Genomic DNA, 27,873 nt, shown 5'->3' with positions numbered 1-27,873 from the left:
ATTTGTGACTTTTTGATGTTTAAAAGGAAAGTATAATTGTAGAGAAATTCTGAGACAAGCCAGAGATTTCAAATTAGCATTTGTTTTATCTTTAGAGTAGTGTTGATGAAAAATTGATTAGGCAATCTAAGAAAGAAATGGAGGGGTTCCCTGGTAGTGTAGTAGGTTAAGGATCCGGTGTTGTCACTGCTGTGGCTCAGGTCGCCACTGCATCGTCACGAGTTTGATCCCTGGCCCAGGACTTCTCTTGCATGCTGTGGGCATCCCCCCCCCCCCCGCCCCCGTGCTCCCCTCAATAAAAGAAAGAAAAATTTTATTTGAGCCACATTTGAGGATTATAACCCAGGCAGAGGATCCCAGAAAGCCTTGGGAACAATTTCCTCTATGAGAAGTCAAGGCACAGTTATCTAAGTTTTTTGAGACACAGGGCTGGACATTAAATGCTGTATATTGATAGTTTATACAATCCAGACCTAAGCATCACCATGGTTCCTTACAAGATCAAGAAGGAATGTTATCTCTTAAGGAGGAGTCTTTTGATGCTGAGGGAATGTTGCTGTTTATCAGTAGGCAGGTATTCTTGCCATTGGGGGAGGCTTGGTCCATGGATAATGCAGATATGTAAGGCACAGCAGGGGGAGAGAGGAGGCCAAAGGCAGAGAAAAATTTGTTTAAATCTTTCCTGTCTTGCTAGAAAATATGAATTTTTATTTCACAGTAGATAGGCTAAGACACTTTGGCATTTTTAAAAAATCTTTAAATTTTTACTGAATCTAATTTTGAATAAGACTGCTTCCTACTCTGAAACCATAGTGTGACAGTGTGTGTGTAAGACAGACAGAGACAGAGAGAGAGACAGAGAGAGACAGAGACAGAGGGAGGGAGGAAAGTTCATTCAGTGGGGAGGTATTGAAGAATGAGATACATGCTCTGATAAGATAATTTCATCTTTAAGTTGGCCTCTTAATATGAATACCAATTATAGTGATGATAATGATAGTGTTCTATTGAGTATTTATAACATGCTAGAAACTGGGCCAAGTGCCTTACATTTATATTTATTTTTTATATTTTTGCTTTTAAAAATTTATTTTTCAATTGAAGTAGAGTTGATTTACAACACTGTTAATTTCTGCTGTACAAACACGGATGGGCCTAGAGATTCTCATACTAAGTGAAGTTAGACAATGAAACACATCATATGGTATCACATATATGTGGAGTCTAAAAAAAGGATACAAATGAACTTATTTTGCAGAATTGAAACAGACACACAGACTTTGAAAAGCTTAGGGTTACCAAAGGTTACAGGTGGGAGGTGGGGAGGGATGGACTGGGGGTTTGGGATTGGCATATGCACACTGAGGTATATGGAATGATTGGCCAATGGGGACCTGCTGTAGAGCACAGCGAACTCTACCCAGTATTCTGTGATAACCTATATGGGAAAAAAATCTGAAAGAGAATGGATATGTGTACATGTATGAGTCACTTTGTTGTACCGCAGAAATTATCACAACATTGTAAATCAACTATACTTCAATAAAACTTAAAAAAAATTCTGCTGTATAGCAAAGTCGTTCTGCTATACATATGTACATGCCTTTTTATATTCTTAATGGTTTATCTTAGGCTATTGAATAAAGTTCCCTGTGCTATACAGTAAGACCTTGTTGTTTATCCATGCTATATGTAATAGTTTACATCTGCTAATCCTAAACTCCCAATCCTCCACTCCCCCTTGGCAACCACAAGTCTGTTCTCCATGTCTTTGAGTCTGTTTCTGTTTTGTAGGTAGGTTCACTTGTGCCATATTTTAGGTTTCAGTACCTTACATTTATTAACTCATTTAGTCCTCACAGTATCGCTGGGCAATATATATGAGTTCCATAATCCTTTACATGAACCTTTGGGGTACATGTCATTAGAATTTTTGATAAACTGAGAAAGGTAATAGAGTTCACCATACATGCATATGAAGCGTCTTGTCCACTATGTATTATATTACACCTCCCACGAGATCTTGAGGCAGCACCATGCGATCAAACTCACTGATGTGTCTGTAGTGAAAAGTGTGAGTATTCACATACTATAAATAGCCATGCATTATTTTAGGGAACATTTGGAACTGATACCAAAACCTTTAAATATCCAAAGCTTGACAGATTTTGGGATGGAAGATAAAAAGGACTTTGAACTTTTATTACTTCTGTTTTATGGATGAGGAAACTGAGACCCTTAAGAGATTAGTCTCATTATATTGAAGGAAGATTTTTTTGGAAGGGAAGAGTCCTGCTGTGAATTTATGTAGTTTTTTTACTTAATTATAACTTTGAAGATGTTCTCATATTCTTTATTTTATCATTATTATTTTTTATTGAAGTATAGTTGATGTACAATACTATATATATAATTACAGGTATATAATATAGTGAATCATAGTTTTTTGTTTTTTTTTTTTTTAGGGCTGCACCCATGGCATATGGAAGTTCCCAGGCTAGGGGTGGAATCCATATCTGTACCTGCAGCCGTCAGCCTACGCCATAGCCATAGCAACGCCCAAATCTGAGCTGCATTTGCGACCTACGCCACAACTCATGGAAATACTGGATCCCTAACCCACTGAGTGACGCCAGGGATCAAACCCACGTCCTCATGGATACTAGTTGGGTTCCTTACTGCTGAGCCATGAAGGGAACTCTGATTCATAATTTTAAAGGTTATACTCCATTTATAGGTATTAGAAAATACTGGCTATATTCCCTGTGCTGTACAATCTATCCTTATAACTTATTTTATATGTAGTAGTTTGTACTTCCTAATCCACTGTACCTGTACTGCCCCTCCTCCCTTTCTTTCCCTGCTGGTAACCACTAGTTTGTTCTCTACATCTATGAGTCTGTTTCTTTTTTGTTATAGTCACCATTTTGTTGTTATCCTGTTAGATTCCATGTATACGTGATATACAGTATTTGTCTTTCTCTGACTTATTTCACTTAGTGTAATACTGTCTGAGTCCATCCATATTGTTGCAAATGGCAAAATTTTATTCTTTTCTTATGGCTGAATAATATCCCATTGTTTATATATACCACATCTTTATCCATTCATCTGTTGATGTACACTTACGTTGCTTCTATATCTTGGCAATTATAGATAATAATATTGCTGTGAACATTGGGGTACACTTTTTTTTTAGGGCCACACCCACAGCATATGGAGGTTCCCAGGCTAGGGGTCCAATCAGAGGCGAAGCTGCCGGCCTATGCCACAGCCACAGCAACGTGGGATCTGAGCTGTGACTGTAACTGACATCACAGCTCACGGCAACACTGGATCCTTAACCCACTGAGCAAGGCCGGGGATCGAACCCATGTCCTCATGGATGCTAGTCGGGTTCACTAACCTCTGATTCACGACGGAAACTCCCACATATCTTTTTTTTTTTTTTTATTGAAATATAGTTGATTTACAATGTTGTGATCATTTCTTTTGTACAACAAAGTGATTCGGTTAAACATATACACACATATCTTTTTGAATTAGTATTTTTCTTTTTTTGGATATATACCAGGAATTATTCTCATAATCTTTAATATATTTTATATATTTTTATTTCCATTTTCTTCACAGATGTACATTATGTTAAATATTCGAATTGTGCTAGTTGGACTGGAGATTTGGACAAATGGAAATCTGATCAACATAATTGGAGGTGCTGGTGATGTGTTGGGGAACTTTGTACAGTGGCGGGAAAAGTTTCTTATAACACGTCGGAGACATGACAGTGCACAGCTAGTTCTGTAAGTCATTCTTTTTTAAAGCTACTATTAATAACATGGTTAGAATAATACTTTTTTCTTTCTTTTTCTTTTCTCAGAATCATGTTCTCTTAAGGTTTTTGAGCATTTATTTAAATTAGAAAAACTTAGTTTGATACTACAGAACAAGTGGCAGTATGATAATTAGACCCTTGTTCTGTGTTGGAGCCCTGGTAACCATGTTCTCCTTCCTCTTTCTTGGGCTTAACTTCCTCATTTTGCTATGACAAATTTTCTAGTTCTCCTCGTAAAGGGATATATTGAAAGAAAAAAACTTTTGACCTCTTGCATTTTGGAAAATATGCTTCACAGTCTCAAAACAGAATTTAAAAATGATCTCAATTTGGCCTCTGATTATCCCAGGGCCTCATTCTTTCAGAGGTGTGCTTTCCACTTTGTTTCGTAAAGTTTAGGTTATTTTGCTTGGTATAAACTTCTATGCATGAAATCTTTTCCCTTCACAATTTTGAAGGCATGTCCATTGTCTCTTTTGACTTCCAGAATTACTGCTGTTGAGAAGCCTTAATCCATTCTGATCCATTCTGATTCTCTGCTTCTCTTTCTCTCTCTCTCTCTCTCTTTTTTTTTTTTTTTGCTTCTTTGGAAACTTGTAGGATTTTCTCTTGGTTCCCAGGCTTCTCAATTTTACTGATGATATGCTTTGATGTAGGTCTTTTATCACTTACTGTGCTGTGTTCTTAGTGGGTAATTTCAGTCTTGAAACTGATGTCTCCAGTTCTAGGAATTTTTCTCAAATTATTTTATGCATGATTTCATCCTCTTTTTAGTCTTCATTTCTTCTGGGATTCCTTTTACTTGGCTATTGAGTTTCTTGTACTTGTCCTGTAATTTTTCTGTGTTTTGTCTCCTTTCTTCTTTCTGTCTTTTTTTCTACCTTCCGGGATATTTCCTTAATTTATCTTCTAAGGTTTTTATTGAGTTTTCCATTTCAGCTTTCTTATTTTTAATGTTTAATAGCTCTTTTTTATCCCCCTTAAAGTTTTTATATAGCTGAATTGTTATTTCATGGATCTAATCGATTTTTAACTTTCTTTGAGATATTTCTGATACATGTTTAAAAATTTTTCTTCTTTCAGCATAGCATTTTCATAGTACTATAATAAAACTTAAACTTATATTCCAAAAACTTATAGCAAAACCCTCATTAAATATATTAAAATGTTTCATCTGTAAAAAATTTCTGTGTTGGTGGGCTGATGTTTTGCAAAAAAGTATTTTATGTAATAATTTTTGCCTTCCTCAATGTTAATGGTACCTAAGACTCACAATTTTTTTCTGATGAGAAATTTCCCTTGATTTAATATTGTTTTCTTTTATCATATGAGTTAATTTAAAGCAAGCCATAGAGTTCCTATTGTGGCTTAGTGGGTTAAGGCCCCAACATTGTCTCTATGAGGATGTGGGTTCAATCTCTGGCTTCACTCAGTGGGTTAAGCATCTGGCATTGCCTTAAGCTGCGGTGTAGGTTACAGATGCAGCTTGGATCCAGTGTTGCTGTGCCTGTGGTGTAGGCCGACAGCTGCAGCGCCGATTACACCCCTAGCCTGGGAACTTCCATATGGTGCAGGTACAGCAGTAGAAATAGAATAGAATAGAATAGAATAGAATAGAATAGAATAGAATAGAATAGATGAAATGAAAAAGTGACGCACTGAGAATGCCTAAATGGATTTTTATGGCCTCCTAACCACAAGAGTTTGGTCCTGACCTTTTTAATTAATTTTTAGTAAAATTGTCCCTGAGAGTATCCTCATACAGTGGCAGTGGTTTTTCTAGTCCATGAAACTAGAAATAGGTGCTAAGCACACTCCCTGTGTCTTACCCAACCATACCTACCAAGTTGTCTCCTCCATTTGGTCTGCTCCTGCCATGTTAGAAACATTACCTAGATGCCCTGGTTGTTGTTTATGGCTAAGAATGGGCTCCTAAAAAGCCTTTTGAAAGCACTGAGGACATAAATGGGGTTTGGGGACAATGGGGTTCACTACAAGGTGATCTGGCTAAAATATTTCCTTGGTAATCCCCTATGTCAGTTTCTCCAGGCCTCTTGTCCTGGCTGGCCAGATGCCCCAGAGAAGGATTATTTGTTCATTCATTTAAAAGATAAATTTTAGATGTACACCTAGGCCCTGGGGTATAGCAGTGAACAAAAGAAATTCTTGCTCTCATGTAGTTCCTATTGTGGAGGAAAAGACTGGCCATAAATGAGATAATTAAATATATATTTGATATTAAGTAAGAGTAAGTAGTAAGGAGGAAAATAAGCAGGGAGGGTAGAGGTAGCAGTGTTGGAGGAGTGAGGTTGAAATTGTGGGTAATGTGGCAAGGGGAGGCTTCATTGAGGAGGTGACTATTGAGTAAAGACCTGAAAGAGGTGAGCAGATGTATTAGGGGTGTATGTTGTGGGTCCTGAGACACAGGTGTGTCCAGGATGATAGAGGAGCCACATGCAGACGTCCATCGTGACTCTTCTGTTCCCTGTGTTCCATGCCTGCAGTCTCCTGTGTGAATGTCATTGAGTTTATTATCTGTCTCTCCCCTAGAACCTTTGAATAAATAAATGTAATGTATTTCAGGAAGGTCTTTCATCTGGAAGGTGGAAAACAGCTTGGCTTGATATCTGAGAACATATCTTCAGAGTTCCTGGTGGCTTAGTGGGTTAAAGATCTGGTGTTGCCACTGCTATGACTTAGATTCAATCCCTGATCCAGGAACTTCTGCATGCCATGGGCGTGGCCAGGAAAAAACCCATTTCTTTACTTATCTGAAAAATGAATTTGTAATATTAACCTCACTCTCTGATAATAAAAAGAGATAAGGTTTGAATTAATTGTAATTTTATTTCATCTTTTAATTTTTCATCTTTGGCTGCAGTGTGCAGTGGCTTGATGTGGGATCAGTGTTCCCAGACCGGGGATTGAACCTGGGCTGCATCAGTGAAAGCACTAAGTCCTAACCACTAGTCCACCAGGGAACTCTCAGTTGTGATTTTTTTAATTAAAATGTTTTATTATGGTTGATTTACAATGTTCTATCAATTTCTGCTGTACAGCACAGTGACCCAGTCATACATATATACATTCTTTTTCTCATATTTTCTTCTATCATATTCTACCACAAGTGACTGGATATAGTCCCCTGTGCTGTAAGCAGGATCTCATTGCTTATCCATTCCAAATATAATAGTTTCCATCTACCAATCCCAAACTCCCTGTCCATCCCACTCCCTCCTCCTTCCCCCTTGGCAACCATAATAAGTCTCTTCTCTATGTCTGTGAGTCTGTTTCTGTTTTGTATGTAGGTTCATTTGTGCCATATTGTAGATTCCACATATAAGTGATATCATATGATATGTCTTTCTCTTTCTGACTTACTTCATTTGGTATGAGAATATCTAGTTGCATCCCCAGTTGTGATTTTAAAATGCTTTTAGTTTGCCAATTTTATCCCAGTTTTCACAGGTTCTACCCATCAGTGTGAGATTATCCAAAGAAATAGGAGCCATGTGTACTTCGCATCCCCCCATCAGCCACCCCACGTACATTTTATAACTTTTACCTTTTGTCTTCATTTAGGAAGAAAGGGTTTGGTGGGACTGCAGGAATGGCGTTTGTGGGAACCGTGTGTTCAAGGAGTCATGCAGGCGGGATTAATGTGGTATGTCTTGTTCTTGATGTTCACCTTTGGACATTTGCGTTAGGACACGTCCAGCATTCATTGCTTCTGTTCTTCATCTCCTAGTCCTTGCAATGATAACTTTGGGTATTATAAGGGATGTGGTAGAAGTAGCAGATGTGTTCTTTCCCTAGAGACTGGATTACATTTTCCAATATGTATTATGTGTTTATTAGCACCTCAGGTTTTAGGGATAAGGAAGAAGAGTCTCCGTTTGAGAAAATTCAGTTAGAACCATGAACGTGTTTTCCTACCAACCACCGTGAATAACTTATGGTGCTAAAGGAATTGTTGCTTCAAGGGTCTGCCTCTGTCATCAGTATGTTAAGTCGTACCAGTTTCTGACTAAGGTGTATATACACTGCTGTTTGATGCCTGATTTATCACTTAGTCCATCAGCACAGTAGTGTTGAATTTCCCTGTGTGAAAAAAAAAAAATTCGAGAAAAAGCATATCCTTTTAGTTCAGAAACCTAATTAACACCTTCCTATGTTGGGACAGTTTGGGCAAATCACAGTGGAGACATTTGCATCCATCGTTGCTCATGAGTTGGGTCATAACCTTGGAATGAATCATGATGATGGCAGAGACTGTTACTGTGGAGCAAAGAGCTGCATCATGAATTCTGGAGCATCGTGAGTCACTGAATTCTTTCTTTTTGTTCTTCTTAATATGGGACTACAGATCAGTGTTTCTTAAACCCTGTGGTATACTCATGTCTACGTTGAAGAAACAGGAAAAATTATTCCCTGATCCCCTGAAATTAATTAATTACACCAGTAAGAAGTTTGTCTTTCAACTAAATAAATAATTCCAGAGAACTTTAAGAAGGAAACATTTATGTAGGTACAGATCTGTAACTACACCCTGCTGTAAAGTGATTGAGAGACCAAAAGAATATAAGAACATGGAAAAATTTACATCTGAATTAGAAATTGGAGAAAAGTTTCTGGTAGATTCATTGCAGGAGGGATTAGAGGATATGAAGCATTCACTCACAAATCCTTTCTTGAAAAATTGCTGCCTTGTCGCTAAGTATGAGAAATCTTGGGGTTCCTGCTGTGGCACAATAGGATTGGTGGCATCTCTGCAGTGTCTCGAGGCCGATTTGATCCCCGGCGCGGCATGATGGGTTAAAGGATCCAGCATTGCCACAACCACAATGTAGACTGCAACTGCAGCTTGGATCTGAACCCTGACCTGGGAACTCCCTATGTCACAGGGAGGCCGAAAAGGAAAAAGGGGGAAAAAAAAAAAAGAAATCCTGACATATTCCCGCTAACATCCTCAATTTTTTTTTTTTTTTCTTTTAGGGCTGCACCCGAGGCATATGGAAATTCCCTGGCTAGGTGTTGAATTGGAGCTGCAGCTGCTGGCCTACACCACAGCCACAGCACTGGGGGGCCCAAGCCACGTCTTCGATCTATATTACAGCTCACTGCAACACTGGATCCTTAACACACTGAGCAAGGCCAGGGTTTGAACTCCTGTTCTCATGGATACTAGCTGGATTTGTTACTGCTGAGCCATGATTGGAACTCCTTGCATCCTCAATTTTATAAATAAAGGCAGGAGGCAAAAAAAAGAGGAGGAAAAAGAAGAATTAACATTTATTGCACTCTCTCTTTTTTTTTTTTTTTTTCCATGTGGAGGTTTCTGGGCCTGGGATCAAACCTAAGCCACAGCAGTGACAACACCAGATCATTAACCACTAGGCCACCAGGGAACTTCTAAACTCTTTTTCTATATCAGATACTATTCTAAGCACCTAAAAGGTATTAATCACTTAATGTTCAACAACGTGATGACATGTAGGTACTTTGTCTCTGTTGATGGAGGGGGAAACTGAGGTCACATCTAAGTAAGTGGTGAAGCTGGGGTTTGAAGTCAGGAGGTCTGGGTCCAGAACCTATGATCTTAGAACCTCTTCCTTTGCCAGGGTTCAAAATAATTATAATAGAGGATCTAAGGGTGAACAAAAACTGCTAGGTTGTTCAGCTTCTTTTTGATGAAGATTAATTGCGGTGCAGCAGGGTTCCTTCCTAATTTAGTAGGCAGTAGTGTTCAGCAGAGAGGTGGACACAGCCACTGTGCATATGTAGAGTAGAAGCTGAGCCAGAGAGAAAAAGAGATATGAAAGATGTTCATCTTGGAGTTCCTGCTGTGGTGAATCAGACTGCAGCAGCTCGGGTAGCCACGGAGGTGCAGGTTTTGATCCCTGGTCTGGGAGTGGGTTAAAGGATCCAGCATTATTGCAGCTGAGGCTTGGATCCAATCCCTGGCCTGGGAACTTTCATATTCCTTGGGTATGGCCGTAAAGAAATTTATAAAATATAGTAAATTAAAAAAAAGCAAGATGTTTATATTTAATAAACATAGGGGGAATAGCCATGACTCCAAGTGTCCATTCATTCTCCTACACTCCTCCAGCTCCTGGAACACTGAAAAAAATAACACAAACTTCTCTGAGCCAGCCCTTTATCTTCAGAGCTGAGAGTATAATTCTAATTACATCCTGGTATAAAAGGAAACACTCAGGCAAAATTTACAGGAAAGTTTATCTGCTGTTGAGCACATAGTCTGCTGATGAATCAGAATAGTGCTATGGCAAAAAGACAAAAAAAAAAAAAGAATAGTGCTATGAAAGAACTATATTTAGTAAAAAAAAAAGGCAATTCACCAGAAAAGTCTTGTTTGTAAAAGATTTCCTGTAGGAGAGGGAAGTAAATTTAATATTTGCTTTCATTGGTGGTGGAGTTGAGGAAGACATGAATCATGAATTCAGGGAACAAGGAATAAATAATCAGCAATACACAATAGGAGACTAAGGTGAAGAAAGGAGCATTTGAAGATAAGGAGGGGTTGCCATAAAATAGTGTTATAGTGGAATTTAGAATGGTGTGGGGGAGTTCTTGTGGTGGCTCAGCAGTAGCCAACCCAAATAGTATCCATGAGGACACAGGTTCTATCCCTGGCCTCGCTCAGTGAGTTAAGGATCTGGTGTTTCCATGAGCTGTGAGGTAGGTCGCAGATGCAGCTTGGAGCCCACTTTGCTGTGGCTGTGTCATAGGCTGGCAGCTGCCCCTCCAATTTGACCCCTAGCCTGGGAACTTCCATATGTTGCACTTGTGGCCCTAAAGAAAGGTGTAGGAAACAATGAGGAGCAGACTCATACTTTATTCATTCACTCATCAAATATTATGGAGTGCTGACTATCTGCCACTCTTTTTAAGGTACTTGGATACCTCAGTGATTATCTCAGTAAATAAGACAGACGCTTGCTTTGCATAGTTTCCATTTTACTGGAGGAAGACAAACTATTACCGTAATCAATACATGAATAATACAGAGTTTTAGAAGGTAATAAGTGCTATAGAAAATAAATAGAGCAGGACTGGAAGAGTGGGATGGCCCGGCTCATGGTGCTGGGAGAGGTCAGTTTGCATAAAATTCATAGTCAGAGTAAGCGTCCTTGATGTGATGTTCGACTGAGTACTGAAAGGAGCTAAGAAGGAAGTTAGCCCCCAGGGAAGAGAGCAAGTACTAAAGAAATGTGGTCAGGACAGATTTTTCTTTTTCAAGATGGGAGGGGGAGTTCCTGCTATGGCGCAGTGGGTTAATGGTCTGGCTTGTCTTTGTAGATATGCTGGTTGCATCCCCTGGTGCAGTGGGCTGAGGATTCAGCATTACCTCAGATTCGATCCTTGGCCTGGAAACTTCCATTTCTTTTTCCCTTTGTGGTTGTTTCTTTAAAACATATAAATAATCCAGGCCCTTTATAACTGCTTTCACTGTCATCAGGCTGGTCTATCATCATCATTAAGTGGATTTCTGTGAGCCTCCCATGGGGTCTTAAAGAAATAGCCATGAAGGTGAAGAGTGTGAGAAAGTAGAAGTCAAGGGTGATGGAGATTTTTGTCCTGAGTTACTAGAAGGAAGGCAGTATCATTAACACAGGGAAGCCTGGGGGCAGAGCAGGTTTTAGGAGGGACTTCGGGAGTGTAATGAACGTCAGGTGGAAATGTCAAACTAGAGTATGTAATCATTCCCTGATAAAACAAAGGAGACTTTGATTATTTATTTATTTTTTGGCTGCACCAATGGCATGTGGAAGTTCCTGGGCCAGGGTTGAACCTGAGCCACCGCATGGTGATACCTGATCCTTAACCCACCGAGCCACCAGGGAACTCAAAATTTTCTGCTGTTAATTTTTTTTTTAAAGTTTTATTGAAGTATAGTTAATGTACCATGTTGTGATAATTTCTGCTGTACAACAAAGTGACCCAGTCATACATAGGCGCATATCCATTCTCAGAATCTTTTCCCATGTGGATTATACCAGAATACTGGGTAGAGTTCTCTGCCATTTTAAATATTCATTTCTTGCTGGTTGAAGATGTGATTTTAAATTGTCAAAGTGAATGATCGCTATGTCTTAAGATCTTTCTCGTAATGTTTATTGCAGTGGTTCCAGGAACTTTAGCACTTGCAGTGCAGAAGACTTTGAGAAGTTAACTTTAAATAAAGGTGGAAACTGCCTTCTGAATATTCCAAAGCCTGATGAGGCCTACAGTGCTCCTTTCTGTGGTAATAAACTGGTGGACCCAGGGGAAGAGTGTGACTGTGGTACTCCAAAGGTCAGTTCAATGTGTGATGGTTGCTTTGCGAAATTACCTTGGGATTTGCAAAAAAATTAAATAGCTCAGTTTGGGCAATGCTGGTGTGGGAGCTGAAATAGAATTGAGGGGTACAATGAGGATTGGTATTTTGTTTGTTGGGGGTATGTCTCTGGGATTGGTCATAGAACATAGCCAATGACGTCATCTGTTCTGTTGTCTAGGAAGGCATATTTATTCTTCTGTTTTTGCTACCTTCTGACCATTTCTGTTATGGTTATTGGGTCTTTTATTTATTTTAAAGAACTTACCAGTGTTTCATTTGGCTCTTTACTTGTGAGCTTTTACCATTCTAGCACTGCCATTACAGAAACATTTTTTCAGTTGACCTCATTTTTTTATAAAATGTATTCGACCTCATTTTAATAGTAAAGTTGGCCCATTCTCCAGAGTTCTTCATTAATAAAGTTCTTGCTGCTCAAATTAGCATTCTCCCTTTATTAACCTTCAGCTCACCTAGTGGTCTCTGACTTTATCACACCCATTACCCACACTTATTGCTGTAAGTCCATGCCCACCTTTATTATTATTGTCCTATATCTCAGCCATTCTCTCAGAGTGGCCTAGTTAAGCCCTCCCAGACAAGGCTTAGGAGGAAAACCTTTTTAAATTAAATTTTAAAAATTAAAAAAATTAAATTTAAATTCTAAAGAAATTTGTTCAAGTGTGTGTAAGCTTTACTGTATTCTCTGTCTTTCCCACAAGTGCTGCTGCTTCTCCTTTACCTGACCACATACACCTGGCTTTTGCCAGAAGATATCACAGTCTAGAAAGACAGTCTGTGTTTTATGATGGAGTTGTGATGGGCCTTCACTCACTATTGCTGAAGGTCAAGGACCTCTGCTAAATATTTTACATAGTATAATCCTCACAGTAACCCTAAGTGTTGATTTTTCTATAGTCTCATTTTCAAATGGGGAAAATAAGACCTCATGACCTTATAATATTAATCTCTAAATTAACATTATACTGTTAGAATGCCCAGGCCCTTTTTTCTAGGCGTTCTCCTTAGACATTTTATATGTTTTGGAGTTCTCTTGTGGTGCAGAGGGTTAAGGATCTGGTGTGTCTCTGAGGAGGCAAAGGTTTGATCCCCAGCCTAGTGCAGTAGGTTAGGGATCTGGTGTTACCACAGCTGTGGTGTAGGTTACAGCTGTGGCTGGGATATGATCCCTGGCCCGGGAACTTCCATATGCCATGGTGTGGCCAAAAAAGAGAAAAAAAATAAAATAAAGTGGTACTTTCACACATAAACAAAATTTCCACACAACATTGTATTTCCTGATTTTCTTTTCTTTTATGAAGCCATCTGTCTGTCTTGCACAGTATTTTTGAAAAAAAAAAAAAAGTAACAGCTTTATTGAAATATAATTGAATGCACCCCCCCCCCCCTGCAATTCAGACTTAGATAAGAGAAGGCTTTATTCAGAAGAAAGACTATTGTAACAGGGAGAACGTGCTGATCTTAGAAATCTGGAAGCCTCTCAGAATCAAACAAAAAGGTTTTTCTTTTATAGGGTAAAGGTGGGGGTAAACAGAGGTAAGCAGAATCTTTTAAGGGGAAGCCAGATAAGCAAGGGGAAATGTTCAGTGACATCTGATAGGTAATTGTCCTGCAGTCACCTGATGGGAGGGAGTGGGGATATTGTTCCCCCTTTTTGTGGGGACAAGCAGAATTCAAGGAACTATAGAAAAGAGAGAAGCATAGGTCTAAGATGAGTGTTTTATTAATGAGCATTGATGACAATACTTCATTTCTTCTTTGACAGTCATTTTCTTTTCACAGGAGTGTGAATTGGACCCTTGTTGTGAAGGAAGTACATGTAAACTTAAATCATCTGCTGAGTGTGCATATGGCGACTGTTGTCAAGACTGTTGGGTAGGGAATTCCTCCCTATTGGGGAAAAAAAAATAGAAAAAAGGAAAATATGCATGTATCAAAATCGGTTTTCTCTGATTTGTAAGAGAGTACTCTTTTTGATTGCATGATTACATGAAAAATTTTATGCCACTTGTTTGCAATTTTGTATCATGTTCTTTTAGGACAAATGGTCTATTGTGAGATTTTTTTTCCTAAGTAGAAACATTTTTTCCCCCTGATTTTAAGAGTGATCCAAGTTTTTCTTTTTTTAATTAAAATCAACAATACCAAAATATAGAATGTAGACACTGAAATACCCTCTATCATTTTACTCTCTTCAGGTTGTCATTGTTGATAATTTGTTACTAATTTGGTCACTTTTTCCTATACAAGTGTGAGTGTGAGAGAGAATGTTCTTAAGTGGGTAAACATGGCTATACATGTTTTTACACCTACTTTTTTCAATAAGATTCCATGGACTTTCTCTTCCATTCATTTTCTACAAGGTTGTATAGCTAGTATTACTGTATATGGCTATACCATAATTTCTTTATCTGGTCAGTTAACGATGCTCAAAACCTTTAGGTTGCTTCCAATTTTTGTTTATTAAGTGGAATGGTTGGGACAGAGTATGCTTGTGAAAATTTTTGACACACATTTTATATTCTTCTACAAATGTGCCAGTCTATATTTGCTGGTATAATCAGTACTGTACACAGTATTGGTTATACAGTGTAATCATCATACTTATTTCCTTGTACTAACGTTGGTTGCTAGCCAGTGTTATCATCCAGATTTTTTTGATAGGTATAAAGTGCTTTTATATCTTTGTTTTATTTGCATTTCTTCTGGCTATCAGTGAGACTATGCTTTTTCATTTTCCATATCTCATGATTTTCATGAATTGCCTATTATCAACCTTTGTTTCCTTTTCTATTGGGATAGTTAATCTTTGGTTTTTGTTAGAACTTTTTAAAATTTGATTAATTTGTGGGAATTTTCCTGATATTCTTGTGCAATTTCAACCCTATGACCTTAGTTTCTTCCAGGAGGTACTTTGTGCCGAGGAAAAACCAATGAATGCGATGTTCCAGAGTATTGCAATGGTTCTTCTCAGTTTTGCCAGCCAGATGTTTTTATTCAGAATGGATATCCTTGCCAGAATAACAAAGCCTATTGTTACAATGGCATGTGCCAGTATTATGATGCTCAGTGTCAAGTCATCTTTGGCTCAAGTAAGTAAGATATTTTTTTTATATCGATTGCTTTTATTTTATTTTTTTAGTTTTTGTTAAAAGTGGAAGTCAAACATTATTGTTAAAATTGAAGTTCAGGGCGTTCCCGTAGCTCATTGGGTTAAAGACCTGATGTTGTCTATCTGAGGATGCAGGTTCGATCCCTGGCCTCACTCAGTGGGTTAAGGATCCAGCATTGCCTCAAGCTGTGGTATAGGTCACAGATGGGGCTGAGATCCAGTGTTGCTGTGGCTGTGGCTGCAGCTCTGATTTGATTTCTGGCCTGGGAACTTCCATACAGTGTAGATGCGACCATGAAAAGAAAAAAAAAAAGATTGAAGTTCACCCATTTCCTCTCTCCTGTCTCCTTTCTCTGTTGGCAGTCATGGTCATGAATTTGACGTGTCCAAGTTCAGTGGATAATTTTTGCTTTTACTTTCTCTTTAGTCTCTCTATCCTGTATATTAACATTAAGTATATATAATATGTATTATATGCACAGTGTCATATTCTAGTTTTAATAAATTCCTATAAATAGTATGGGAATATTCCTATGGGTCTTCTGTTTTCATTGTTCACTCAAAATGTTTTTGAGATCCATCTTGTGTTGCTATCTTTTGATCATAGAGCATTAGAGTATTCCATTCTATAAATGGAATCCATTCTTTTATGAATAGTATTTAATACATCTTTTTATTTTTTTGTGTCTCTTCTTCAGTTTTTCATTTTTATCAAAGTTATACATACAACAGATTAAAGAGCCCAATTATTCACAAGGTTTCTGAAAAAATATATTCCCACATAATATCCCCATCCCTTGACGCAACCACTTTTACCTTTTCTCGCTGATTATTTTGTTCTTGAGACTGTCTCCAGGTCTTCAGACAATCTCTTAGTAATGCTACTTTTTGATTTTTCCATTCGAGATATTAACTGTTAATTTTTCACTATGAAGGATGAGAAAGAATTTAATTTCCTACCTTCTCTCAACACTTCTCAACTCTCAACCTACTTACGTTCATTTTCTATAATTTTAATATGGATTAATTATAAGTTTAGATAGAGCAGTGTTGACTAGTGATATTATGATTTATAATTTAAGAAAAATGCGGTCTTTGTCCAGTTCCTGGTATGAGCTCCTAAAAGCCATAGAATTTCCCAATTAATAAGAGCCACAAAGTATCTTTTGTTACGTCAGTGAAGTGACTTGGAAAGCCCATGGGTAATAACCTAAGGATGGGGCTGGTTTCCAAGGAACTAACCCTGCCGTTAGAAGCTGGAAGTTCTCCTATGGCCCAGTGGGTTAAGGATCCAGCATTGTCACTGCTGTTGCTCAGATTGCTGCTGTGGTGCAGGATCGATTCTTGGTCTGGAAACTTACAGATGCCTCAGACCCAGACCCCCCCCCCCCAAAAAAAAGCAACAAACCTAGAAGTTAGAAATTTCAACCCCTCTCTGGGGACCTCGGGGAAGCTAAGAGGGCTGGACATTGAGTTAATCACCAATGGCCAGTGATTTCATCAATCATGCCTCTGTAATGAAGCCTTCTAATGACCCCAAAGGACAGAGTTTGGAGAGCTTCTGGCATGGAACACATGGAGAGGCAGGGAGGGTGTCACACTAGAGAGGGCCTGGGACCTTGGAGCCTGTTCCCCACACCTTGCCCTCTGCATCTGTCCCTTCTGGCCCTTCCTGAATTGTATTCTTTTATAGTAAACCAGTAATCTAGAGAGGAAGGTGTTTTTCTGAATTCTGTGAGCTGTTCTAGCACATGAATTGAACCCAGGGAGGGGGTCCTGGGGACCTGGATCAGATAAGAGTCTGAGGAGAGACTATCTAAACATGAAATGGGACTTATTTTGGTTGGTCAAAGTCATGGCATACATGGTAGAGATGTGTGAACTTCTGATGGAAGGTAGGCATTTTAGTGAAGTAATAGGACAGGTTATTGTAGACCAAAAAAGTAATTACAGATAGGCATTTTAGTGAAGTAAATGCTATTATCTACCAAATATGTTATCTTCTTAGAGGCCTGCAAAAGAGTCTAGGACTAAAGGAACCACAGTTATTGTTTTATTTGGAGATAATCTAGAATTTTTACAGCTATTTCTGTTCTGTGGAAGGGCTTTGCCAGAGTTGTTGCCATGTGACACTTATCCTCTGCAAGTATCCTGCATCTTTTCATATTACTTGATCCTCTGCCTCTTTTTTTTGCTCCGTCTCCTTTTATCCCACATCTGTTTCTTTTAACTAAATTTTTTTCTTTTTTTCTTTTTTTTGCCTTTTCTAGGGCCGCACCTGCGGCATATGGAGGTTCCCAGGCTAGGGGTCTAATCGGAGTTGTAGCCGCCAGCCTATACCAGAGCCACAGCAACGCAGGATCTGAGCCATGTCTGTGACCTACACCACAGCTCATGGCAACGCCAGATCCTTAATGCACTGAGCAAGGCCAGCGATTGAACCCGAGACCTCATGGTTCCTAGTCAGATTTGTTAACCACTGAGCCACGATGGGAACTCCCTAAACTAAATATTTAAACATAGATGTGTAAAATAGACATGTGAATTTCCATTATCAGATAGGAAGTATTGCTATTTTGGCTTCACAATAACTCCAAATAAAATATTTTTAGGAATGTATAATTAAGTGAAAAAATTGAACATTAAGTGATACATACATAAAGTATAAGAAACCAGGAATGGATTGATATTTTATCAGCTGTCATGGCCATTTGTCAATCTAATTAATACCTAAATTAAGCATCCCTATATTGTAGATATTTTTAAAAAGCTGACTCTATTTTCACCAACCATTCCTTTCCTGAGCTAACCAGGGGTACTGTAGATCTGTGTTTGGGAGCAATGGGAATTAATGTGATAAAAGTGCTACCATACTGTGCATGGTTTTTAATTTATTTAGAATTTCATCTTGTTTAATCACACTTCTTTTAGGGCCTGAGAGTTTCAGTCCAGGGTAACTTTTTTTTTTTTTTTTTTTTTTGAAACACATTACCGCATGTGGAAGTTCTCAGGCCAGGGATTAAATCTGAGCTGGAGCTGCAACCTGTGCCACAGCTGCAGCAACACTGGATCCTTTAATCCACTATTCCAGGCTGGGGATTGAACCTGCACCTCCTCAGTGACCTGAACCAGTGCAGTCAGATTCTTAACCCACTGTGCCATAGTGGGAACTCTCTGACTAACTTTGAAGTATCATTTAGTTTTATTTTTACATTTTATTGTTAATTATAAAATGTAGAACAATATGTTTTATCTGTGGGTCCTGAAACTTTGTCAAAGATATTGAGGCAATCATCCAAGCATAGGGACTGTGGTAGGGAATACTTTTATTTCTGAATTAAATTACCATAACTGAAAAAAAAAGTGTTTTGTTTTGTTTTGTTTTTTAATATTACAGAAGCTAAGGCTGCCCCAAGAGATTGTTTCATTGATGTGAATTCCAAAGGTGACCGATTTGGCAATTGTGGTTTCTCTGGCAATGAATATAAGAAGTGTGCCACTGGGTAAGTGGAGGCAAAGTCATAAAAGAATGTAAAAGACTGTTAGACTGGTCGTCTTTAGTATCTTTTACAGCTCCTTGTAATTAGTATCTTTTACAGCTCCTTGTAAGTGGAGGCAAAGTCATAAAAGAATATAAAAGACTGGTCATCTTTAGTATCTTTTACAGCTCCTTTCCTCTTTAATTATCTAACTTTTCAGACCTTTAATTTTGCAACACCTGGCTTCAGAGAGACACTCTAAATACAGAGGGTATGATTGTTCATGCCTTTTGCCATTACTTGTCCAAAATTTAATGGCTTATAGAATCTTACTTTTCTTTATCCTTGTTCTACATAAGAACCCCAAAGAAATACTTTTATTCCTTTTCCTCTCATTAAAAAATTATGCTGTTAAACCCACAGCTGGACTTCATTATTTGCTTCTAGCTCTATTTAATTTTCAAGTGACAAATTAAAAACCTTTTTGTTTCTATGACATTTGCATATTGTAAAAAATTAATGATATTACAGAATTATAAATAAGTCATCCATAATATCTCTCTCTGTATGGTCCTGCGATCCAGAAATGCTTTGTTAAATTTTTGTTGTATTTCTTTCTCACATATATAGACATTCATAAACACATATATGTGCATCATAGATGTATATACATGTATGTATTTGTACTCTGAGAGCCATGTCTGTATATATTGCACAGTATGATTTCTACTGTTTTATGAGTTGATGTATTCACTTTCTACTATATTAAGAGCATTTATAGGATATACCCAGCTTCTTTTAACCATTTCCTTATGCTAGAAATGTAAGTTGTTTCTGGTAATTTTTTTTTTTTTAAATTTTCAAACTCTTTATTTATTTATTTTTTTGTCTTTTTGCCATTTCTTGGGCCGCTCCTGCGGCGTATGGGAGGTTCCCAGGCTAGGAGTCTAATCGGAGCTGTAGCCGCCAGCCTATGCCAGAGCCACAGCAACGCGGGATCCGAGCCGCGTCTGCGACCTACGCCACAGCTCGCGGCAATGCCGGATCGTTAACCCACTGAGCAAGGCCAGGGATCGAACCCGCAACCTCATGGTTCCTAGTCGGATTCGTTAACCACTGCGCCAGGACGGGAACTCCCCAAACTCTTTCTTGAAGTGTAGTTGCTTTACCATGTTGTGTTAATTTCTTTTGCACAGTGAAGTGATTCAGTTTTTCATATCAGTAATTGGTTATTTTAAACAAGGCTGTGATAAATTCAGCTTAAGTATTTGTTTCTCTGATTATTTCCTTAGTAGATTCTTGCCAGTCACTGAATATGGAAGATAATTTTAAGGCTCTTCATAGATGCTTCCAAACTGACCTTCAGAATGTTTAACTGACTTATACTTCCACTGCCTCCTCATCAGTGTCAGAGTATTGTCTTAAAAAATACTTTTCTGAGTTCCTGCTGTGGCACAATGGCTTAAGAATCTGACTACAGCAGCTCGGGTCACTATGGAGGCATGGGTTCAATCCCTGGTCTGGGAACTTCCGTATGCAGAAGGTGAAGCTATACAAAAAAGAAAAAAAATGGAAGTTCCCATCGTGGCTCAGCAGAAATGAATCTGACTAGTAACCATGAGGACGAAAGTACAATCCCTGTCCTCCTCCCTTAGTGGGTTAAGGATCTGGGGTTGCCACAAGCTGTAGCTTCGTGGGGGGTGGGGGGAGGAAAAGCAAAAAAATGCTTTTCCAATTTGTAACATCAAAAGGTATATTTCATTTTTGTTTTCAATTAATTTGTAAATAATTGTTTAATTTGTTGTTCAGAAATATATAAAAGTATATTGAGAAAATGTGGCTTCCATTCCTTTTTTCCCTGTTCCCACCCTATCCCCAGGGTGTGTCTTTTAGTTTCCTGTCTCTTTCCAGAGTTTCATTATGCACACGTGCAGTCTTACTCCCACCCCCTGCTGGGTACATGGTATTGTTCCATTGCACCAGAAGAGCTGTTTTCTCACTCAGTGCATAGTGTCCTCTTTATAAATTATTTATTTATTTATTTAGATTATTTATTTTATTTTTTAAATGTTTTAAAGTATTTCTTAAAAATTTTTTATTCTATACAATTTAAAAAATTTCCTTTCCATTTATAGTCATTCTAAATATTGGTTGTATTCCCTGTGTTGTACAATACATCCTTGAACCTGTTTTTCTTTTTGGCCATACCTGGTGGCATTTGGAAGGTCCCAGGCCAGGGACCAAACCTGTGCCACAGCAGTGACAATGCCGAATCCTTGACTGGCTAGGCCACCAGGGAACTCTCCTTAAGCATTCTTACACTAAATCACTTGTTAAATTTTCGAAATGAAAAAAATTTAAATGTATAGAGAAGTATAAAGAACAGTATGCTTCATCCCCATATATTCTGGATTAAAATATAGTTAATATTTTATCATATCTACTTTGTCTAGAATTTACTGACCTTCTTTTTTTTTCTCTTGGCCTGTACCCGCAGTGTGTGGGAATTTCTGGGCTGTTCAACCTGAGTCACAGCTGCAGCATTGCTGGATCCTTAACTCGCTGTGCCGTGTGGGAACGTCCTACTGAACCATTTTAAAATAAATTATCAGCATTATAATGCATTACTCTTAAATTCTTGAGTATTTGTCCCTAACATATAAGGCTATTCTTAATACCATTGTCATATCTAACAAAAATTAAGTCTCCTAATGTCATGTAAGTTCTGGTCAATATTTCAGATTTTTCCAGTTGTCCTCAAATTGTCTTTCATAGCATTTTTTTTTTTTTCATATCAGGACTTAACCAGGGATCATATATTACACTTAGTTGTCATGTCACTTAAGTCATTTTTTTTCTAAAATATTCTTCTTCACTTTATTTTTTCTTTTCAATGGCAGTAACCTGAGGAAATGAATGGGTCAGTGGTCTTTAAGGGAGGTCCATGTTCTGGATTTGTTTGGTGGTTTCTTCTCTCTCTCTCTTTTTTTTTTAATTAAAAACAATTTTTTTTTGGGGGGGGGGGGCCACACCTGTGGCATATGGAAGTTCCCAGGGAGCTTCAGCTGCCAGCCTACACCACAGCCACAGCAATGTGGGAAGCAAACAGCACCTGTGACCTGCACCACGGTTTGTGGCAGCACCGGGTTCTTAACCCACTGAGCGAGGCCAGGGATCAAACCCGAATTCTCTTGGATACTGATTGGGTTCAAAACCCGCTAGGCCACAACGGGAACTTGCTGACTTGCATCTTCACATCCACTTATCTCTTCTCTTTTCTGCTGTATTTAAAGAGCTGCTTTGATCTCTATTGCTCTCATACACTTTCTCTGTTGAGATTCCTGTCAGCTAAATGGCAATAAACTCTGTCTCTAAACAAAAATATGTAGTTTTTCTTTTGTATTGCCCCTGGATGCATCTTATGTTTGCATTATTTCTCTGCCTTTCCAGGAATGCTTTGTGTGGAAAGCTTCAGTGTGAGAATGTACAAGAAATGCCTGTATTTGGAATTGTGCCTGCTATTATTCAGACTCCTGGGAGAGGCACCAAATGTTGGGGTGTGGATTTCCAGCTTGGATCAGATGTTCCAGATCCAGGCATGGTGAACGAAGGCACTAGATGCGACGTTGGGAAGGTAGTCAAAATATTTTCTGTTGACAAAGTAAAATTTGTAAAAATTTTGAAAAATCTGTGTACAGAGTGACAGGTTCTTTTCTGATTATCAAAAAGATTGAGGAGTTCTCATTGTGGCTCAGTGGTTAACGAATCTGACTAGGAACCATGAGGTCTTGGGTTTGATCCCTGGCCTCGCTCAGTAGGTTAAGGATCCGTTGCTGTGGGTTAAGGATCCGGCATTGCTGTGTGCCACTTGGATCCCACGTTGCTGTGGCTCTGCTGTAGGCCGGTGGCTACAGCTCCGATTAGACCCCTGGCCTAGGAACCTCCATTTGCTGTGGGTACAGCCCTAGAAAAGACAAAAAAAAAAAAAAAGAAGAAGATTGATATTTATTGTAGAGATTTGGGAAAATAGAAAGCTGCCAGTAACAAAATTAAGAATAGCTCTGATTCTACTATCCTGATTTCTTCATTGGGTTATGTGTTATATAACCTGAGGTTTCTTTTTTGGGTCATGCCCATGGTGTGCGGAAGTTCCTGGGCCAGGGGTCGAACCTGAGCCACAGCAATGACAATGCCAGAGCCTTAACCTGCTAGGCAGCTAGAGGATTCCTATAATTTGTTATGTTACATTTTCTGATTGGTTTTTATTTTTTTATTGCTTTTTAGGGCTGCACCCGTGGCATATGGAATTTCCCAGGTTAGGGATTGAATTGGAGCTGTAGCTGTCAGCCTACACCACAGCTCACAGCAACGCTGGCTTCTTAACCAACCGAGTGAGATCAGGGATCAAACTCGTGTCCGCATGGATACTAGTAGGGTTCGTAAACCACTGAGCCACAGTGGGAACTCTCTCTAATTGGTTTTTATTGATGAGAGAAGCTGTTTTGTTTATATTTTGACCAGGTATTATTGATAATGTGGGAAAAAATTCATTCGTATATATTTACTTTGTTACCAGCCATATACTTAATGTCCCCCCCCATTTTTGTTTTTTTTTTTTTTTGGCTGCTCCTGTGGCAGGCAGAAGTTCCCAGGCCAAGGATCAAACATGTGCCCTAGCTGTATCCAGAGCCACAGCAATGACAACATAGAATTCTTAACCTGCCAAGCCATGAGGGAATTCTCAGTGTTACATATTTTTATTGCTGCTGACTATTCCCTGGGTAGATGGAACTATCTCCAGTTCCTTTTTTGAGAGGATATCCCTGGGACAAGGGTGTGCTTTAGGGTCAACAGTTGGGTTCTTAGACAGCAGGCCTATTACCAGTTTCATGGACAGGTGGTTCTCCCATCAGATACCTATGAGGGCTGCTCTTTGTTCATTACTTGGGCTCCTGGCTGGGCAGAACTGACCCTGGACTGTGGCTGAGATGGGTTGGAATGAAACAGGGTGGTTTTGGATTCCATAGCCAACATTGAAGTCTGTAGACTTGGTTCTTTTTTTTTTTTTTTTTTTGGCTGCACTCACAGCATGTGGAGGTTCCCTGGTCAGGGATCGAATCTGAGACACAGATCTGAGCAACCTGTGTCAACACTGGATCCTTTAACCCACTGCGCCAGGCCGGGTATTGAATCCATGGCTCCACGGAGATCCAAGCTGCTGCAGTCTGATTCTGCAGTTGAGTGTAGGACCACTTCAGGATCTCATGAGGCACAGACATGAATATCTCTCCTCTGGTGTCTCTTCACAGAAGGGCACTAATCCCATTGGACCAAGTCTTCCCCAGCATGGCCTCAACTAACCCTAATTCTGTACACATCTCCAGATACCACCATATGTGGGTTAGGGCTTTAACACATGAATTTTCAGGGGACACAAACTTTGAGTCCATAACAGCCACTAGCATGGACTTTAATTAATAGAAGTAAGATAATGGTCACTTCTGCCTCATGCCTATGGCAGTTTTGCTTACCGATCAGTGCACTAAAGTCTCAGCATTTGACCATGTCAGTTGTTTTGGGTTGTTTGCTCTTGGTTTGGGCATAATACACTGATAGGTATTACCCTGAGTAATACCTATCAGTGTATTACTCAGGGTTCTCCAGAGAAACATAACCAATAAGGGGGGTGTGTGTGTGTGTGTACGTGTGTGTGTTTATATATAAAAGATTTCTTATAAGGAATTGGTTGGAGACCCAGAAGAGCTGATGGCACAGTAAATGTAAATCTCTAATTTAGAGAAAGAACGTGGAGAAGTGGCAAGTGTGAAATTGCAGAGTACTTGTGAAGAAAAATCCTAATAGCTTCCAGAAACAAACTCTCTGACCTGCCAAAGTGGGTCACATATAAAGAGATGAGATTGAGAACTGAATTCTGGAAGACAAAGAAGCGACATTTCCATGTTTCTGAAGGATTCTCAACTTTCTGTACACAGCCAAAGTAGCAATCAAGTGAGAGGGCACTATAGAAACATTCTAGACAACTTATCTTTTCAGAAAATTAATCTTTTATTTATCCTTTCTCAGGAAATGATCTAACATAATGTTCCAGCAAATGAGAAAGTAAACCCAGAAAATGAATTAGTCTAGGATCCAGAAGAATGTCAAAGGGAAAGTCTAAGATAGACTGTATCAGGCCAGGAGAGTTACCAGTTTATTTTTTTATTTTTCAATTTTTTTTTTGTCTTTTTAGGGCCACACCTGTGGCATATGGAAGTTCCCAGGCTAGGGATCAAATTGGAGCTGGAGCTGATGGCCTATGCCACAGCCACAGCAATGCCAGACCCTTAACTCAGTGAGTGAGGCCAGGGATCGAACCCGCATCCTCATGGATATTAGTTGGGTTCTTAACCCTCTGAACTCTGATTAATCAGTTTATATTGGAGCAAGGGACTCTGCAGGGAGGCTTCTAGAGAAAGAGGAAACTAGAAAGAGGATAGGACATGACAGCTTTTCTTTTCTTTTCTCTCTTTTTCGGCGGGGTGGAGGGGAGCTAAGGAGGTTGAATATTGATATAACAAAGGCCAGTTGTGTAAGAAGAAAAGTGAATGTTGGCTGTTGTGAAAACAAAAGCTATACAAGAAAGAAAATACACTCTTAGTACTTCGCTTTGAAATCAGCAGTGTTTTGTCTTCATTGTTGGCAGGGGATACTCATTTCCCAACTTTATTGTTTCCTTGTGGAGGAACTTCCATTAATATAACACTCCTAGGCTTTTGAGTGACATCAGCAATGAGGCTGAATAAGAGGTCCCTCAATTTTGTCCCCCCACTCCCACCACAACCATAACAATTTGGCATCCATCCATGGACAGAAGTGCCTTTGGGGGAACTTTGGGATCCAGCACCAAATGCTAAGGGACCTGGGAGGAGTCTTGCCCTGTGTCTGTTAAGTAATAGACAGACAGACCTCAGTTCTGGATGTGGCCTGTGCCTGGCTCCAGCCCTTCTGGGCTGCAGTCTGGAATCCCCTGGAAAATACTGTCTTGGTCAGTCACCCACAATGAGAGAGACTTTGTGAAAGTTCATGTTTCCAGCAGAGAAGTTCCAGCACAATGTTGGAGGGAAAGAAAAAAACATTAGATGTGTTGGAGAGGATAAGGGGAATGACTTGATTTTACCCTCAACACCCTTACCTGAGGCAACACAGCTTAGGGCCACGAGAGATGTTTTCAGCTTGTGATCTCTACTGTGAGGGGAAATGAGAGCAGCTGAGTGAGTACCTGGCTTTCCCCAGCTGTATGGGGGCACATTCTATCGCACCCCATCCAGAGTGCTGACTCATGAGCTGGATGTAAAAGAGTGCAGATCCTACTGGGAGGTAGACTCCATCAAGAAGCCAGCCCACAAGTGGCTGGGGTCCCTTACCTGTGACTCTTCCCAGGTGGCCCACAGGAACCTCCATACCTCACCCCTCGCCCTGTGGCCAGCACCCTGTGTGCCCTCCTGACAGTGGTGTAAGAGTGAGCTTTCTCAGACAGCTAGTGAATGTGTGTAGAGAGCCAGTCAGAATCTGCTGGCCAGAGAGAGACCACAGATTTGCGCTTTGAATTTTGAGAGAGTTGTCAGCACTTGGCTTGGTGTGTTGCAGGACTTAGAGAAGGCAGTAAGCTTAAGAATTCTGTCCCTAAGAGGAAGCAAGAAACATGGAGCAGGTGTATTCAAGAAAGCCTCAGAATCCCCAGCAGGGCTGAAGAACGGGATTTCTTTCATAAAGGTAGTAAGTAGAAACTGGAGAGATTGACTGCCACTTCAAATGTGAAGATGGTAATGCAGAACTTTTGGGAACATGAAAAATCAAGGGAACTTGACATCACCAAAGGATCACAGTAATCTTCCAGTAACTGATCTCAAAGACATGATTGATGATCTGTAAGGTACCAATAAAGAATTCAAATAGCTGTTTTAAGGATGCACAAGAAAATGCAGAAGGACAATTTAATGAGATCAGGAAAACAATACAAAATCAAAATGAGAAGTTTAACACAGAGGTATAATCATAAGAAAAAAAGAACCAAAGAGATTCTGGAGCTGAAGAATACAGTGGATGAAATGAAAAAAATATAATAGAGAGCATCAAACTCAAAATGACTGAAGCAGCAGAAGAAATCTGTGAGTTGGAAGACAGGAACTTTGAAATTATTCATGCAGAGGAAAAGAAAAAGAATGGAAAAGATGGAAGGAAGCTGATGTGATCAATGGCATAACCTCAAAAGAAATAATTTCCAAATTATTGAATTCCAGAAGGAAACTGGGGGTGGGGGTGGGCAGAAAGTGTATTTAATGAATATCCCAAAGATGAGGAGAGAATTGGTTATTCAAGTTCCTGAAGCAAATGGGTCACCAAACAAGCAACTTAGAGATTCTTTCCAAGACACGTACCTTATAACAAATCCATCAAAAAATTAAAGAAAAAGAATCTTAAAAGTAGCAAGAAAACAGAAGCTTGCAACTTAAAAAGGAAACAGCACAAGGCTATCCATGGATTTACAGCAGAAGTCTTATAGGCTGTATTCATATTCATATTTATATCATATTCACTTACTCTCTTAAGTCTGTATTCATATCTTTCTGTTTTTCTGTTGGGTTATCTTTTTATTGTTGTTCTTACAAGTTCTTCATATATAAAGAATATTACCTGGTAATCTGTTACATCTGCTATTAATAATTTTTTTTAGTTTGTCATTTTTTCAGCCATAAATATTTTAAAGTATCCTGGAATCATTTTGATTTTGTCTCTTAAAAAGAGTATCTATGGATTTGCATGAATTTAATTTCATAGGTAGTCATGATATTGGAAGATCGGTTTGGTCTTATCGACAAAGTATCCTTTTATTCTTATTTTGGGAGGAATTTTAAAGATGAAAAGTGTTTCACATTTTATCAGATGCTCTTTTGATATCTTAATAATGACAATTTATGTCAGGTATTATAGTAATAGATTTCCTGTCATTGATCCTTTTCTACAGTAGCAGGATCATCTCTCTCAGACTTGAAATAAATCCATTTGCAAATATTTTACTTTGGAT

At 39.0% G+C, this 27,873-nt stretch overlaps 1 protein-coding gene across 2 annotated transcripts in view; it reads left to right on the top strand.

The window, feature by feature from the left end:
* The window catches only part of ADAM9 (ADAM metallopeptidase domain 9), a 77,215-nt gene that overhangs the window by 31,048 nt on the left and 18,294 nt on the right, over positions 1-27,873 (top strand). For both annotated transcript variants that reach the window (XR_007133989.1, XM_047772416.1), the window contains exons 9-16: positions 3,634-3,803; positions 7,418-7,499; positions 8,019-8,152; positions 11,983-12,154; positions 13,980-14,072; positions 15,094-15,289; positions 18,707-18,812; positions 22,239-22,422. Coding sequence is in view for 1 of the 2 variants with exons in the window: in XM_047772416.1 (XP_047628372.1) it covers positions 3,634-3,803; positions 7,418-7,499; positions 8,019-8,152; positions 11,983-12,154; positions 13,980-14,072; positions 15,094-15,289; positions 18,707-18,812; positions 22,239-22,422 (1,137 nt within the window). In the remaining variant the exon portion in view is untranslated. The remainder of the gene's footprint in view (positions 1-3,633; positions 3,804-7,417; positions 7,500-8,018; positions 8,153-11,982; positions 12,155-13,979; positions 14,073-15,093; positions 15,290-18,706; positions 18,813-22,238; positions 22,423-27,873) is intronic.

The sequence above is a fragment of the Phacochoerus africanus genome, chromosome 3, assembly GCF_016906955.1.
Source record: "Phacochoerus africanus isolate WHEZ1 chromosome 3, ROS_Pafr_v1, whole genome shotgun sequence".
NCBI classification, from domain to species: Eukaryota; Metazoa; Chordata; class Mammalia; order Artiodactyla; family Suidae; genus Phacochoerus; species Phacochoerus africanus.
The sequence above is the reverse complement of the archived record's forward strand: the minus strand, read 5'-3'. Positions and strand labels throughout refer to the sequence as shown.